Source organism: Vulpes lagopus, chromosome 1 (genome assembly GCF_018345385.1).
Source record: "Vulpes lagopus strain Blue_001 chromosome 1, ASM1834538v1, whole genome shotgun sequence".
Lineage (NCBI taxonomy): Eukaryota > Metazoa > Chordata > Mammalia > Carnivora > Canidae > Vulpes > Vulpes lagopus.
The window spans coordinates 180,810,324-180,827,193 of NC_054824.1; the positions used below are offsets into that span (position 1 = coordinate 180,810,324).

Sequence of the window (16,870 nt, forward strand, 5' to 3'; positions counted from 1 at the left end):
TCCAGAAATCGGTGTATTCTCCTAGGCATTAAAAATATAAATGAGATTACAAGTTTAATATATATAATATATATAAGTTTAATATACATAAATATACATTATATACACAACTAAAAATTACACATGAAGGGTAGGGTAATTAGACTGGAGTGTAAAGGTAATGTCAGAATCAGTAGAAAATATTATATAATATTTGAGTCATCCAGTCACCTGTACCTGTAAATATTGATGTGAATTTTGGCAAAAAGCCTGCCATATTTTTTTATCTAATTCTCATTAGGATTTAAGGGGTAGAAATAAAAGAGCATGTCTCTTCTTTCATGGTCCACTGGAAAAAAAATGATAAACTTATGATTATTTAAAATCTAGTTGTTATAAGCTTACTTATCATCTACCCCCTTCTCTCTTTCATTTCACTGTCCAAAGGAAAAATAATCCCGTGTTTGGGGAGGAAAAATGGGGCCTGAGGTCAATCCAATTGTTAGTAGCTTTGGACTGAAAGGCATCTTATTGCCTGTGGGACATTCAGCATGCTTTGGTTACATATATTTTGTAGGTAAAAAACAAACAAGCAAATGTGAAAGTGTAAAAGGAAGTTTGGAATTCTGTGGCTCAGAGATATTTGTAAGTCATGTGCCTACCCACTTCCAGATAATGAATAGGGCATGCTGGTTATCCTTTGGTTATTGGCTTGACTTAAATACTGAAAATTTTCCAAAATGTGTTTTTTCACATTCCTGTCATCAATCAGCACTCAACATTCAATCAATGCTCTGTACAGGATCTCTATCTGGAAATGGGTGGAGTGGACAGTTTGGGAATAGAACAAATCCATCACTTATTAACTGAGTGAACTAGAGTGGTTACTTCTTAATTCTTAAGTTCTTCATCTGCAAGTGAAGGATGAAAAAATAACTTGTATTATTATGAAGAATAAAATTACAAAAATAAAGCCTGGAGCATATTAGGTACTCAAAAAAAAAAAAAAAGCAAATGTTATTACATACCAGTTTCTACAACAGGAGGTAGGAATTACGTATGAGATGGTTTTTATTCTCTAGAGGGGTTATAATGAAGTTAGGCAGTTAAGAAGACCTACCTAAGAAAGACGAATTAATATGTGTTCCATTCATTCATGGATTCAATCATTTAAGTCACATGGAATTCAATGTCAATTATATACATCAGGGGTCTGAGAATCAAAAAGGTATGATCCCTTCTTCCAAGAAATTTAAATTCTAGTAGAGAGGCAGTGTAAAAAAATATGCATAGTACAATTTTTGGTACAATGAAAAGCTATAATAAATTCTGTAACAGGAAACAAGGGGAGAAGTACAGAGATGGCCTGACCCAGTAGGCACCATTTTAGAAAATTTGAAAGATCACTAAGCGTATCTCAAAACTGTACTCACTAACTGTGTGACTTTGGACAAGTTACTTTACTGCTCAGAGCCTCAATTTCCTCATCTATAAAGCAAATAAGGTAATATCCACCTCACAGAGTTGCTTTAGAGAGATCCAGTAATATATATAAAGTTCCTAGGTCAGCCTAGACCATAGTAAGCACTCAATAAATGTTAACTAGGTACCAAAATTAAGAGACTGACTATCCTAGACCCTATGGCTATCACATAGCACATAATTTATTTAAGGCAAGAAGAGAAGAAGGAAAAGGAGGACAGAAGGAAGAAAGGGCTGTAGACACACATGGAAAAGAGCATATCCAGCTGTCGAGCTTTGAGTGACTGTTCCAAAATGCTGGACTACATAGGGCTGGTGGTAGAGAGTTGAGGCTGGGGAATAAGACAAGACTCAAGTCAGATCACAATGCTGTTTGTCTGCCCTGCACACTAAGGGGAGGAGAGGTAGCATAATCTGACCTGTTGGTTTAAAAAGAACCATCCGGCACTTTCTTTTTTTTTTTTTAATTTTTATTCTTATTTATTTATTTATTTATTTTTTCATCTGGCACTTTCGTGGAAGATGACTGAAGAGAATAAAACAAAAGGCAGAGAATCTAGTTTAAAAAAAAAAAAAGTTCTGCAGTGGAAACAAGAGATAAGACTATTCGCCTGAACTGTGACTGCAGTGTTAAGGGCGGGGATAAGGGAATGGACAGCCATGAGACTCATTTAGGAGGCAGATGTGATGTGGGAATTAACAAAGAGGCACAGAATAAGGACAGGTCTGCTTGGGTTTCTCTCATGAGTTACTGGATGATGGTGTTTTTGCCTAGAAGGAAAATTTCAGAATGTCTTTGTATCCTGTTCTTACTGTTATATGTAAAGAGAAGATTTAATGCTACAAACTACCCTGTATCTAAGACACCATTCCTTTGGATTGCAAGACCACCAATGACTGAAGACAATGGCAAGAATCTACCACTGTAATTGCCTGGGGTCCTCATTTCAAAAGTAATTAATTACAAGAAGTGTCAGTCATCTTAAAAGTTTTCTTGTTATCCAGGTAAGATTGGATTGGTTAAAAAAAAAAGAAAGAAAAGTAAGAACCCTGGGGACTTGACTCAATATCACATTGTTTCTTTATACAAAGTTTTATAGAAAAACTTGTTAAAACTATTGAATACAGCCTTGACCAAAGGAGTCTATTTATATACACGGTTAAAGGGAGCAGCAAACAAAATTCCCACAGGGCCCCTGTGGTAGGGACAGGACCGGGAAGACCATAAATCAGAACCTCCCTAATGTTCGCTATAGGAATAGGATAATGCATGAGTCAGGAACCAGGAAAGGATTTATGAAGGTTTTAAATTACTTCCTAACCTGGCCTGTGTATGAGTCTTGAGACTTAAACTGAGAAAAAAAATGGAAAGTAGTTGGAGCTTTCTTCAATAAGTTCAGTGTAGCACCATGAATACCACTTGATAAAAACTTGTGAAAAAGTAGATATTTGGGTTTAAGAAACTTGAGTTCTTGGTGGCAGTGGTGGGGGTGTCACCACAAAGCATCATGGGATTTGATCTGACATGTGCTTTGAGTTTTCTTCTTCATCTGCAAGTTTCTTCTTAGATGGCTGAGAAAGACCTCATGGGTCATATGTGACAAATGTATTATACTGTTGAGCAACAGAATTTATGTTGTGCTTATGATTTGACATACGACCCCATTCAGGTTTTTAATAAAATTACAAAATGAGTAATATCATGTTCTCATCATTTGCTTATTAATGGTCAATTCTCCAATTTACTTGCTTTAACTATAATTGTAATCTAAATTGTTGATTGTTACTCTTTGAATCTCATTCAGCTATTGATTGAAAGTCTACTATTTATGCATTGCTCAGTATTGGAGTAGTGAATGAAAGAAAAAAAAAGCATCCCTGCTTTTGTGGAACTTATAGTCTATTGAGGGAAACACTGCCTATAAACATAATAACAAAAATAATAAAAATTATTATAAGAGCAATAAAAGAAATAACTGGGTGATATGAGAGAAAACAAAAGAATCTTCAGATCTGTTGGTGAGGAAAAGCCATTTGGAGAAAGTCATACAAGATTAAGTCTCAAAAGCAAGACTTAGCCAAGCACAGTCTTGGAGGAGGAGGAGCATAGTCTAAGAGAGGGAACCCTGTCATGAAGGCCCTGGGGGAGAAAACATTCTAGGGAAGGAATGTAGAAATGGGAAAGGGGCCAGATTAAATAAAGGGCATTTTTGGTTAAGGATTTTTTTTTTTTTTAAGGTTTTATTTATTTATTCATGAGAGACACAGACAGAGAGGCAGAGACACAGGCAGAGGGAGAAGCAGGCTCCCTGCAGGGAGCCCGACGTGGGACTTGATCCCAGAATGCCGGGATTACTACCTGAGCTGAAGGCTCAACCACTGAGCTGAAGGCTCAACCACTGAGCTGAAGGCTCAACCACTGAGCCATCCAGGTGCCCCAGGTTAATACTTTTGAATTTTAATTTGTATGAGAGCAGAAGCCATGGAATGATTTTAAAGTAAAGAAATATCATGGTCAGATTTATAAGTTTTATCATTTTGGATTGTAAATTTCATTTTAAACACGTATCTCTCAGCAGAGTTAAGGGACATTGCAAAAATCTTTAGCTGACTGTGAAGTCATTTGTATTTTAAATTATGTCCTTTAAGAACTACATGTATCAGCTTATGTATGTATAGTGCTATATAAATAATCTTATAAATCAATCAGAAAGACAGTCTAATGGGGAAAAAACAGGAAAAAGAATGAAATGATTTTTAAAAATCCAAAAACATGTTAAAGTCAGTAGTAATTGGGGAAAATGTAAACCCAAACAACAATGAAGTACTTTTTTTTTTTTTTAATCTAACCAACTGCTAAAACATTTTATTTGGTGACAGCAAGTGTTGCCAAGGTTTTGGAGCCATATGCACCTTCATCCAGTGCTAGTACGTATGTAGATGGTACAACTAGTCCAGAGGGGCGGGGCTTATCAGTATATATATATATATATATATATATATATATATACACACATATACATACTTTAAGAGGTGCATATGTATGTAAAACCAGAGAAATAGTTCTGGCATGGACTATCCTTTATATCTAACATTCACAATTTTTAATAAAGTACTAAATCATTCATGTTTCATTATTTTTGTCCTTAATAAAATGACCCAGCTAAATCCACTCAAATACAAAATAATTTTTTATTCTATTTTATTCAGTGTGAAGAAATAATCATTTACCTTTGCTTTGCCCTAAGAATTTAGGGTTGGCTATGTAGTTTCTGCTGTCTTTTTGGCTATTTTCTTTTTCTCTTTTTTCTTTTTCTCTTTTTTCTTTTTGGCTGTTTTCTTAAAAAAATATTTTGTTCTTGCTAAAAATTCAATTGGAGTATTTTAGGAAATACTCAAATGGAGTATTGAGGAAATGGAATCTTTAAAATAATCAGGAAATCAAGGTTATCCTGAAGTCCCATTACATTAATCAAAATATCAATCAAATGTTTTTAAAAATAATGGTCACTATTGTACAAGTGATTCTTTTGCTGCTGCTGTTTTCAAGGAAACCAGATTCTCCTTGCTAGCTCCTTGAGGGCAGCACATCGTCTTGTTAATTGGTGCCAGCCCAGTGGTCAGTCTCTTTTCAGGCATGAACTCTGGTTGAGGAGCTTTGACTCAGCTGCTTCTCTGAACTTTTATCCTGCAGGATACACAGGTGCCCAATGTGAGACTCACATCAACGAATGCAACGGGAACCCTTGCCAATCTGGTGGGACATGCATAGAGCTGTCCCCAGAGAAACCATATGGACACCTTGCTCAGCTGCTGCCTTCTTCGTTCAGTCACCCTGAAGCCTCAGGTTATGTTTGTATCTGTCCACCTGGACTCACAGGTGAGGGCAAAGAGAGGAGAGACAGCTTGACTTTCTAGCACTTTATGGCAGATCATGCATTTAGTCAAATGGTGTATTAGCAGCAAGATCTGTGCAGTATAAGCTGTTGCAAAGGGTCCCCCTTGTGGGCATGAAAAATACCATGTTTCATATATCATAATTCATCAAATCATGAGGAAAATGTTAAAATAAGGATAAAGGAGGTATATAAAGGGGAAATGCTTTTACACATTATGCTGGGAATTGAAGCCCAACTCAAATTCTTTACTTTATAAACAGAAAATGTTGGACTTTTTATTTTACAATGATACTATATTTTTATGTTATTCAAATTTGCTTTTAAAAAGTCAATGCACTTATGTTTACACTGAGAGCAATTATCTAGTCTCAAATTATCTTCTTCAACTACTTTATAGCTAAAGTTGTTCTGTATGTCAAATTTAAATGTTTCTTTTTCAGCAGCCTTCTTACTCTGAAACCCAGAAGAAAGCTGCATGTATATTTTCCAATGAGCAGTTGTGTTTGTGTCTGCTTCCATGTTCTGGAAATTTTCAGAAGTTTGGAGACAGTCCTCATATTTGGTAATGAGTCACAACTGTCCTACAACTGCATAGATACCACTGAGAAAACTGATTACAATCAAACTTTCCATCTTATTTCTTTCTCAATAGATTAATTGATACCTGAGGAAACTATTTTGGTTATTTTTGAAGATTTCTGAGAAAAGTAAATAAAGAATAAGAAACAAAGGGGAGGGTGGTTGTCTATCTATATTTACTATTCCTTTTCTTATGGTGTTTCAGTTGTGAAGCTTAATGATCTTTGAGTCATGGCAGTGTTTGCTGTAAGGTTACTATAGAAGGTATTTCCTTCTTCACTGCCCCCTCTATCAGAACACAGAGAAGAAAAATCTCCCTAACTTCAGTGTCAGGATAAGCAGTATTTTTCCTGAACAACTTCTTGCTTATAAGATTTTTCCTTTAATAAAAGGAATGCAAGTAAATCTTGATAAATGATAAAAAGGACAAAATAAACTCATGTAATACATCATATGTAGATGGCTAAAAATCTTATCAGTTAATGTGGGTTCTACAAGCATTAGCTTTTTTCTGGAATATATTTATGTATTTACCTTACCTGGGATTATTTCAATTTCCTGTCTCTGTTTCTTATGGTTGCTCTCCCCTTATTTTTTCTAAACTATTTATTCTTAGTCAAATGTTCTTGAAAAATGTATTGGCCTCAATATCTAAGGACTTGCCAAGCATGACTATATGAGTTAAGAAGTCCTGGCTGCCTCACATCTCCATAGCTTAATAAAAGCATTTATTTTTCACTGATATAAATTCCAGAAATGGGTTCTCATGATCAGTTGGCCTATGAATGGTGGTTCAGGGTCACAAGCTCTTCTCTCTCTCTCTCTCTCTCTCTCTCTCTTTTTTCTTTTTCTGTCTTCGAAAGTGGTTTCCAAGGTTATCATGCTCTTCTTCAGCAAGCCATTGGAGAAGGAAAGAAAATGGAGTGTGGCATCTAGAGGGTTTTTATTGACCAATACCAAAAGTAGTGGTTATCTCTTCTATTCACATTCTATTGGTCAAATTCAGTCATATGACTACATTTAAGACTGAGAAATCTAGTTTTGTTGTGTTCCTAACATAAAGAGTAAACTGGTTTTATGAAGAATTATCCATTTTGACTTCTCATTCTCTTGACACTGTCTTTCATAAAGCAAAAGTTTTAAATTTTAATGAGTTTCAGTTTGTCAATATCTTTCATGGATCATGCCTTCACTGTCATATCTAAAAAGTCATCAACTTACCCAAGGTTATCTAGGTTTACTCCCATGTCAGCTTCTAGATATTTTATAGTTTTGCATTTTACATTTAGGTCTAGAGTCCATTTTGAGTTAATTTTCATGAAGGGTGTAAGGTTTGTATGAAGATACACTTTTCTGCAGGTAGATGCCCAGTTGTTCCACAGCTATGTATTGAAAAGACTCTTTTGTTCCACCATGTACTGAAAAAACTATTGCTTTGCTCCTTTGTCCATGATTGGTTGACTATATTTGCATATGTCTATTTCCAGGCCATCTATTCTGTTCTAATTATCTATTTATGTCTGTTTTGCCAATATGACACGTAATTACTGTCTACAAGTCTTGAAGTTGGTTTGTGTCAGTTCTCCAACTTTGTTCTCTTTCAATATCATGCTCTATTCTGGGTTCTTTGTCCATATAAACTTTAGAACCAGTCTGTTGATATCTATAAAATTATTTGCTGGGATTTTTGTTGGGATTGCATTGAATCTATAGACCAAGTTGGAGAGAACTAGTATCTTGACAATATTGAGTTTTCCTATCCATGAACATGGGACATTTCTCCACTTATTTAGTTCTTCTTTGATATCTTACATCAGAGATTTGTAGTTTTCCTTATATAGATCTGGTATGTATTTTGTCAGAGTTATATCTATTTCATTTTTGGAGTGCTAATGTAAATGTGTTGTTAATTTCTAATTCCACTTGTTCCTTGCTATTATATAGGAAAGCAATTGACATTTGTATATCAGCTTTATCCCCTGCAACCTTGCTACAATAGTTTATTAGTTTCAGGAAAGTTTTTGTCAATTCTTTCAGATTTTCTACATGGACATTCATGCTCCTGCCTTTCAAAATATTAATGTTTGCATAGTATATCTTTTTTCCATCCTTATACTTTCAACTTACTTATCATTGAATTTGAAATGAGTTTCTTGTAAACAGCATATTCCACAGCATATTATTGGGTCATGCTTCTTAAAACAATTATTCTGTCAATTTCTGCCTTTTAATAAATGTGTTTAGATCATTTACATGTAAGTAATTATTGATACGTTTAGGTTATTTATTTATTATTTGTTTTCCATTGGATTCTTGTGCTTTTCTTAACTCCCTTTAGGTTACTTGGCCTTTTTTTTTTCAGAATTTCATCTTGATTTATTCATAGCACTTTGGATATACTGTTTTGTGTAGTGTTCATAGTGGTTTTCCTAGGTATTACAATATACATATTGCATATGTATCAAGCCTATTGGTATTAACATTTTACCACTTTGAGTGAAGTAGAGGGACCTTACTTCCATTTAGGTCCCTTTATTTTCCCTATTTTAGAACATCATTGTCTTGAAGATCAGATGGTATTATAAATCTTATTTTAATCACCATGTATAATTTAGAAAATTCATGAAGAGAATTGACAGTTCTTTTCTTTCAGTATTTGAGAAGCTATACATAACTTTCTTTTCTTTTTTCTTTTTTTTCTTAGAGCTAGGGCAGAGTGAGGAGGGGCAGAAGGAGAGGGAGAGAGAGAATCCCAAGCAGACTCCATTCCCAGCACAGAGCCTGATGAGGTGCTTGATACCACAACTTTGAGATCATAATCTGAGTCGAAATCAAGATTCAGACGCTTGACCAACTGAACCACCCAGCTGCACCTCTATTTTTAACTCCTTGAGGAACCTCCATACTGTTTTCTAGAGATGCACTAGCTAGCATCCCCACCAAGTGTGTAAGAAGGTTCTCCTTTCTCCACATCTTATAACACCTGTTGTTTACTTGTTAATTTTAGTCTTTCTGACAGGTGTGAGGTGGTATCTCATTGTAGTTTTGACTTGTATTTCCCTGATGATGCGTGATATTGAGCATCTTTTCATGTGTCTGTTAGTCTTCTGTAGGTCCATTCATATCTTCCACCCATTTCTACACTGGATTATTTGTTTTTTGGGGTTTTATAAGTTCTTTATGGATTTTGGATACTAACCCTTTATTAGATATGTTGTTTGCTAATATCTTCTCCCATTAGATAGGCTGCCTTTTAGTTTTTGAAGTCCCAATTACTCATTTTTGCTTTTGTTTCCCTTGCCTCAGGAGATATATCTAGTAGGAAGTTGCTATAGCCAAGGTCAAAGTTACTCCCCATGTTGTCTAGGATTTTGATGGTTTCCTGTCTCACATTTAGATCTTTCATCCATTTTGAATTTGTTTTCATGTATGGTGTAAGAAAGAGGTCCAGTTTCATTCTCTTACAAGTGATCATCCAGTTTTCCCAACCATTTGTTGAAGAAACTGTCTTTTTCCCATTGGACATTCTTTCCTGTTTTGTCAAAGATTACTTCCCCAGAGTTGTGGGTCCATTTCTGGGTTTTCTATTTTGTTCCATTGATCTATGCATCTGTTTTTGAGCCAGTACCATACAATCTTCATGACTGCAGCTTTATAATACAGCTTAAAGTCCAGAATTGTAATGTCTCCATCTTTGTTTTTCTTTTTCAAGATTGCTTTGGCTATTTGGGATCTTTTGTGGGTCCATACAAATATTCAAGTTCTGAGAAAAATACTGGTGGTGTTTTGATAGGGATTGCATTAAATGTGTAGATTACTTTAGGTGGCATAGACATTTTAATACTATTTGTTCTTCAATTTATGAGTATGGGATGTATTTCCATTTCTTTGTGTCATCTTCAATTTCTTTCATAAGTGTTCCATAGTTTTCAGTGTACAGATCTTTTACGTCTTTGGTTAGGTTTATTCTGAGGTAACTTTTTTTTTTTTTTCTCGTGAGCAGAGTGTAAGATCTTTACTTTATCCGTGTGGTTTCTCCAAGCTTCAAATATAACTATACATCTATCCCTCAGACAGTGCCCAACATCTATTAAGCATGTGGGAAAGGCAAGTCCCCTCTCCTCACGACCAGGTGTCACTGGCCAAGAAATGGCTTCTATTTAATAGAATTAAACATTGTGATATTGACCAGAAGTCGAAGTCTTCCCCCTCACCGAAAATACATTATTTGAATTCAGTTCCATGTAAAACATAAAAGCAGTTTCCTGATTCCCATCGTAAGTGCATTAGCCACATTTTCACATACAGAAACCTTTGGTACACGCAACTGTTTATAAAACATGACTCTGTGTAACACATTTACATTCATGCCATAAAATTGTATGTATCTGTAACTTCAGCATCGGGGCTTGAAATCTGACTTTGCCGTTCACGAGCTGGGGGTCCTCAGGCCCTCTGAGCCTATTTCCTCAAATGCACAATGCAGATGATCATTGACTTCACAGCAGTCAATCTTCAAGGCTTGTCCTCGGCGCTGTGAGGCCTGTGGATTTCTGCACCTGCCGGCAGGTCTCTGCACCCCTAGGAATGGGATAACTAGGGGATCAATTCCTTGATTTCTCTTTCTGCTGCTTCATTATTAATGTATAGAAATGCAACAGATTTCTGTATGTTAATATTGTATCCTGTGACTTTACTGAATTTGTGTATCAGTTCTAGAAATTTTCTGGTGAAGTCTTTCAGGTTTTTTAGGTAGAGTATCATGTCTGTGAAGAGTCAAAGTTTGACTTCTTCCTTGCTGATTTAGATGTCTTTTATTTCTTTTTGTTGTCTTATTGCTGAGGCTAGGACTTCCAATACTATATTAGACAACAGCAGTGAGAGTGGACATCCCTGTCTTCCTCCTGACAGCAGAGGAAAAGCTCTCAGTTTTTCCCCACTGAGGATTATATTAGCTGTGGGTCTTTTGCATATGGCCTTTATGATATTGAGGTATGTTCCCTCTATCCCTACTTTGTTGAGGGTTTTAGTCAAGAATCGATGCTGTACTTTGTCAAATGCTTTTTCTGCATCTATTGAGAGGATCATATGGTTCTCATCCTTTATTAATGTGGTGTATCATATTGATTTATTTGTGAATATTGAGCCACCTTGGCATTGCCATTCCTGGCAACCCAGGAATAAATCCCACTTGATCATGGTGAATGGTTCCTTTAGTGTACTGTTGGACTAGATTTGCTAGTACTTTGTTGAAAATTTTTGCATCCACTTTCATTTCAGATGTCGGCCTGTAATTCTCTTGTTTAGTGGGGTCTTTGTCTTGTTTTGGAACCAAGGTAATGCTGGCTTCATAGAATGAGTTTGGAAATTTTCCTTCCATTTCTGTTTTTTGGAACAGCTTGAAAAGAATAGGTATTAACTCTTCTTTAAATGTTTGGTAGAACTCCCCTGAGAAGCCATCTGGCCCCAGGCTTTTGTTCGTTGGGAGATTTTTGATTACTGGTTCAATTTCTTTGCTGGTTGTTGGTCTGTTCAAATTTTCTATTTCTTCCTGTTTCAGTTTTGCTAGTTTATATGTTTCTATGAATTTCTTCATTTCTTCCAGACTGCCCCAGTCTGGAATATATGCCCCATTTGTTGGCATATAATTTTTCATACCGTTTTCTTATAATTGTTTGTATTTCTGTGGTGTTGGTTGTGATCTCTCCTCTCTCATTTGTGATTTTATTTATTTGGGTCTTTTATCTCTCTTTTTTTTTTTTTGATACGTCTGGCTAGGGGTTATCAACTTTCTTAAGTTTTTTCAAAGAACCACTCCTGGTTTCATTGATCTGCCCTACTGTGTTTTTGTTTGTTTCTATATTGTTTATTTCTGCTCTAATCCTTATTATTTTGCTGGCTTAGGCTTATTTGTTGATCTTTTCCTAGGTCCTTTAGGTGTAAGATTGGGTTGCATATTTGAGATTTTTCTTGCTTTTTGAGATAAGCCTGTATTGCTATCTGCTTCCCTCTTTTGACCACTTTTGCTGCCTCCCAAAGGGTTTGGACTACCATGTTAGTTTGTTTCCATGTATTTATTTATTTCTTCTTCAATTTCCTGGTCATCCCATTCATTCTTTAGTAGGATATTCGTAACCTCCATCTATTTGTTTTTTTTTTTTTTTCTGGTTTCCTTTTTTTTTTTTTTTTTTTTTTTCTGGTTGACTTTGTTTCACAGTGTTATGGTCAGAAAATATGCATGGTATGATCTCTGTTTTTTTTGTATTTGTTGAGGCCTGATTTGTGACCTAGTATGTGACCTATTCTGGAGAATGTCCCATGTGCACTTGAAAAGAATGTGTATTCTGCTGCTTTAGGATTAAATGTTCTGAATAGATCTGTTGAGTCCATCTGCTCCAGTGTGTTATTCAAAGCCCTTGCCTTTTTGTTGATCTTCTGTTTAGATGATCTTTCCATTGCTGTGAGTGGGGTGTTAAGTTCTCCTACTATTATTGTATTATTATCAATGACTTTCATTTCTTTATGTGTGTTATTAATTGTTTTATACATTTAGGTGCTCCTGACTTAGAGGCATAAATATTTACAATTGTTAGATTGTAAGATAGACCCTTGCGAGATAGACCCTTTTATTTTGATATAGTGCCCTTCTTCATCTCTCGTTACAGTCTTTGATTTAAAATCTAGTTTGTCTAATATAAGTATGCCTACTCCAGCTTTCTTTTGATGTCTATTAGCATGATAAATGTTTCTGCATTCCCACACTTTCAATCTGCAGGTGTCTTTAGGCCTAAAATGAGTCTCTTGTAGGCAGCATATAGACACCCTATGTCTTTTGGTTGGACCAGCTAGTCCATTTATATTCAGAGTAATTATTGATAGATATGAATTTGGTGCCTTTCTAGTCCTTATAACTTTTGATCTTTCTTTCCCAAATAGTCCCCTTTAATATTTCTTGCAGGTCTAACGTAGTGGTCACAAACTCCTTTAGTTTTTGTTTGTCTGGGAAACTCTTTATCTCTCCTTGTTCTGAATGTCAGCCTTGTAGATAGACTATTCTTGGCCACATCTTTTTCCCATTCAGCACATTGAATTTTTATACCGCTTGCTTCTGGCCTGCCAGATTTCTATAGATAGATCTGCTGCTCACCTGCCTTGTAGGTTAGGGACTTCTTTGTCTTGTTGGTTTTAGCATTTTTTCCTTATCTCTGTATTTTGATAATTTACTATGCTATGTCTTTGTGTCAGCCTACTTTTCTTGGTTTTGATGGGAATTCTCTGTGCCTCCTAACTTTGGGTGTCTGTCTATTTCTCCAGATTAGGGAAGTTTTCAGCTATTATCTCCTCAAATAAACCTCCTGACCACTTTTCCCTCTATTCTTCTTCTGGGAGTCCTATGATACAAATGTTAATATGCTTTATGGAGTCGCTGAGTTCCCTAAGTCTATATTTATGATCCAATATTTTTCTTTCCCTCTTCTTTTCAGCTTCATTATTTTCCACAATTTCATCTTCTATATCACTGATTTATTCCTCTGCTTTTTCTATTCTTGTAGTCATTACATCCAGTTGGTTTCCAATCTCACTGTTGGATATTTCATTTTGGCCTGACTATTGTTTTTAGGGGTTTATCTCTGCAGTAAGGGACTCCCTGATGCCTTCTTTGTTTTTCTCCTTATTATTCTTGCTTTAATTCTGAGATAGGCATATTATTTATATCTATTTCGATTAGATCCCTGGCTATGACCTTTTCTTCTTCTTTCTTTTGGGATGAATTCTTCTGTCTTGGCATTTTGTCTAGGTTTCTGTCTTCTTCTATGTGTTAGGAAAGCATGTTACACTTCCTGATGCTGAGAGTAGTGGCTTTTTAAATAAAAGGTCATATACCATCCAGGGCCCGGTGCTTCAGGAAGTGTCTCTGGTGTCTGCTGTGTGCACTCCAATGTTGTATTTTGGCTGCTCTTTCCCTCAGGTCAGTTCTCTGTAGTTTCCCCTTGCCTGCATTGGGAAGTGTTTGTACCTTGGCCAGAGTGGTGAGTTTTAACTAGTTGTGCTCTGGTCTGCTTGTTTAAGAGATCTGATGCTATTTCCACTAGAGCTGAAGCTTTGCAGGACTCTATGGTCAGTAGACATGGTATGTGTGTGTTGGGGGGATTGTTCTGGTCTTTTGTGGGAGGGGCCCACTGCTTTGGGTTTCAGGTATATGTCCCCCAAAAAGCAGCACCAACAGAGCACAGGGATGTGGGGCTTAGTGTAAGTGGTTTAGGCCACCAGTGTTGGTGCTGTGCTGCTTACTGAAGTTAGTTTATGCTAAGGGGCCAGGGAAGCAAATGGTGTCAGCCCTCTCCCTTGGCCCCAGAGAGGGGAGTTTGTGCCTACTGCCGTCTAGAAATCTCTCCCAAAAGAGGAACAATCTCCCCTTGTGTGTCCCAATTATCCCCCAGATCACCATCTTCACCCTGCATCCAGGCCGTCTGCCCACCTGGCAGTGCAGTATACCTGTGTTCTATTCTAGGCAGACCAGCTGAGTTTTAAAACTCCAAACTTTAGGGACCTGGCCTGGAAGGGACTGTACTGGTCCTCTGGGGGAGGGTCTCACCATGCTGGACTGATACAGATTTGTCCCAAAAGGGTATTGCCCCAAAGCACAGGGGTATGAAGTTTGGAGTAAAGCACTGCAAAGAGCCAATGTCTAGGTTAGCTACCTTCAGCAGGTGTCTCTGTGCCTATGCTAAAGAGTGGAGAGGTAAGTGGTGCCCACTAGCTCTTTTGTCCCTGGAGAGGCAATGCCACCTCTCCGAGATGTGCTCCAAAAAGGAGGAGCCATCTCTCCTAGTGCATTTCAGGATATCCTCAGATCACATCCTTTGTCCCTAGGCTACATGCCTTCTTTCTCCACAGAAGCACTACAGCGCTCATTGGGTTCTACACCACCCACATCTGGGACCTCTAAAATCCTTGTTTTTGAGGAGTGCCTTGGTGATTCAGTTTGTTAAGTGTAAAACTCTTGATTTTAGCTCAGGTCATGGTCTCAAGGTTGTGAGTTTGAACCACATGTGGAGATCCATGCTGGGCATGGAGCCTGCTTAAGATTCTCTTTCTGCCCTTCCACCCCACCCTGCATGTGCAAGTGTGCATGTTTTCTCTCTCTAAGAAAAAATTAAAACAAAATAAAACTCTAGTCTCTGAGTCCTGAAGGTTTTAAAAATTCACAAAAATCAGCCCTTCTTTTTTCCCAATCAGTGACTTTGGGAAAGTGTTTTCTTTGTGTCATCCCCTATGTGCTCCTCTTCTCTCTCTCTCCCTCTCTTTTTTTTTTTAATTTTTTATTTATTTATGATAGTCATACAGAGAGAAAGAGAGAGAGGCAGAGACACAGGCAGAGGGAGAAGCAGGCTCCATGCACCGGGAGCCTGATGTGGGATTCGATCCCGGGTCTCCAGGATCGCGCTCTGGGCCAAAGGCAGGTGCCAAACCACTGCGCCACCCAGGGATCCCTCTCTCTCCCTCTCTATCTCCCCCCCTCAACACTCCATCTCTCCCCTCCATAAAACCATCCATTCACCACCACCCCCAACCACGTCTCCACACCTACCTTACACGATGTGGCCTCTTCTCTCCCTCTAGTTGTGTAGTTGGTTCCATCAGTCCTCAGATTGATTTCTTGGGTATTCAGAATGATTTGATGTTTATCTAGCTGTGTTCAAAGGGTGAAGCAAGCCTAGGGTCCTCTTCTATTCCACCACCTTAGTTCCTCCCTATATCACTTCTTTCTACACTCCATGGTTTAAAATCAGAAATCTGATGTCATTGAAATTGGTGTTGCCATATAGAGAATGCATCATTTATCTGGCTACTTGAAAAGAAAACACATGGTAGTGAAAATACCTTCAACTTTGTGTTTACTTTCCAAAATTTTATTTCTGATATGTCTTGGTGTAAATTTACTTGGGTTTGTTCTATTTGGGTTTCATTCAGTTTTTTAAATCTGGGTTTATGTCTTTTACCAAATTTAGGAAGTCTTTATCTCAAGAGAATTTGTAATTGCTTATTAAATTATTTTATGATGGTTTCTTCAAAATCCTGGTCAGATAATTCTGACACCTGATGTAATTCAGTGTTGATGTTAGTTTCTTTTCTTTTCTCAATTTGTGGTTTTCTAGTTCTTGGTATAATGGATAATTTTCAATTGAATCCTGGACATTTTGGATGTTACATTAGGAAACTCCAAGTCCTATCAGAATATTTTTAAATTTTAGCTGGCAGTAACCTGCTTAGTTTTGGCAAAAAGTTCCTGACCTACTTTGATGGTCAATGGGTCCAATGACCAGTTAAATTGCAGAGTTGTTGCAGTGTTATTTTGGTCTCCTGGGTTCATCTGATGCCTCTGGGGCTCCCACTGGTCTCTGCTAATGATATAAATGACACACAGTTAATTTTTTTTACAAGCTGTGCATTTTCACTGTTCTATCCCTTGTTAGATTTTTTAAAAAGATTTTGTTTATTTATTCATGAGAGACACACAGAGAGAGGGAGAGGCAGAGACATAGGCAGAGGGAGAAGCAGGCTCCATGCAGGGAGCCCGATGTGGGACTCAGTCCTGGGACTCCAAGATCATGCCCTGGGCTGGAAGGCAGATGTTTAACTGCTGAGCCACCCAGGCATTCCTATCCCTTATTAGATTAAAATAAAATTTACATCATGATAAAAAATGTGATTTTTATAATACATTTAAAGACAGAGCTCCATCCGAGGAAACCACTAGAGTTGTTTAATATAGCTACAAACTATTCTTTTTTTATTATAAATAAGGATGTATTTATTACTCTTCACTATATAGAGAGTTACCTTCTATATTGAAAATGGTTGTGGTTGCAATATAATTTTCTAACTTTTTATACTTTCAAGTGAGCCATACTACAGTAGAAATTAAC

General features: G+C 36.9%; 1 protein-coding gene across 3 annotated transcripts in view; it reads left to right on the forward strand.

Annotated features, from left to right (window-relative positions):
* Nucleotides 1–16,870, forward strand: part of CRB1 (crumbs cell polarity complex component 1) — a 141,872-nt gene that overhangs the window by 23,404 nt on the left and 101,598 nt on the right. For all 3 annotated transcript variants that reach the window (XM_041764851.1, XM_041764832.1, XM_041764841.1), the window contains one exon: nt 5,156–5,341. In XM_041764851.1, coding sequence (XP_041620785.1) covers nt 5,156–5,341 — 186 coding nt within the window. The remainder of the gene's footprint in view (nt 1–5,155; nt 5,342–16,870) is intronic.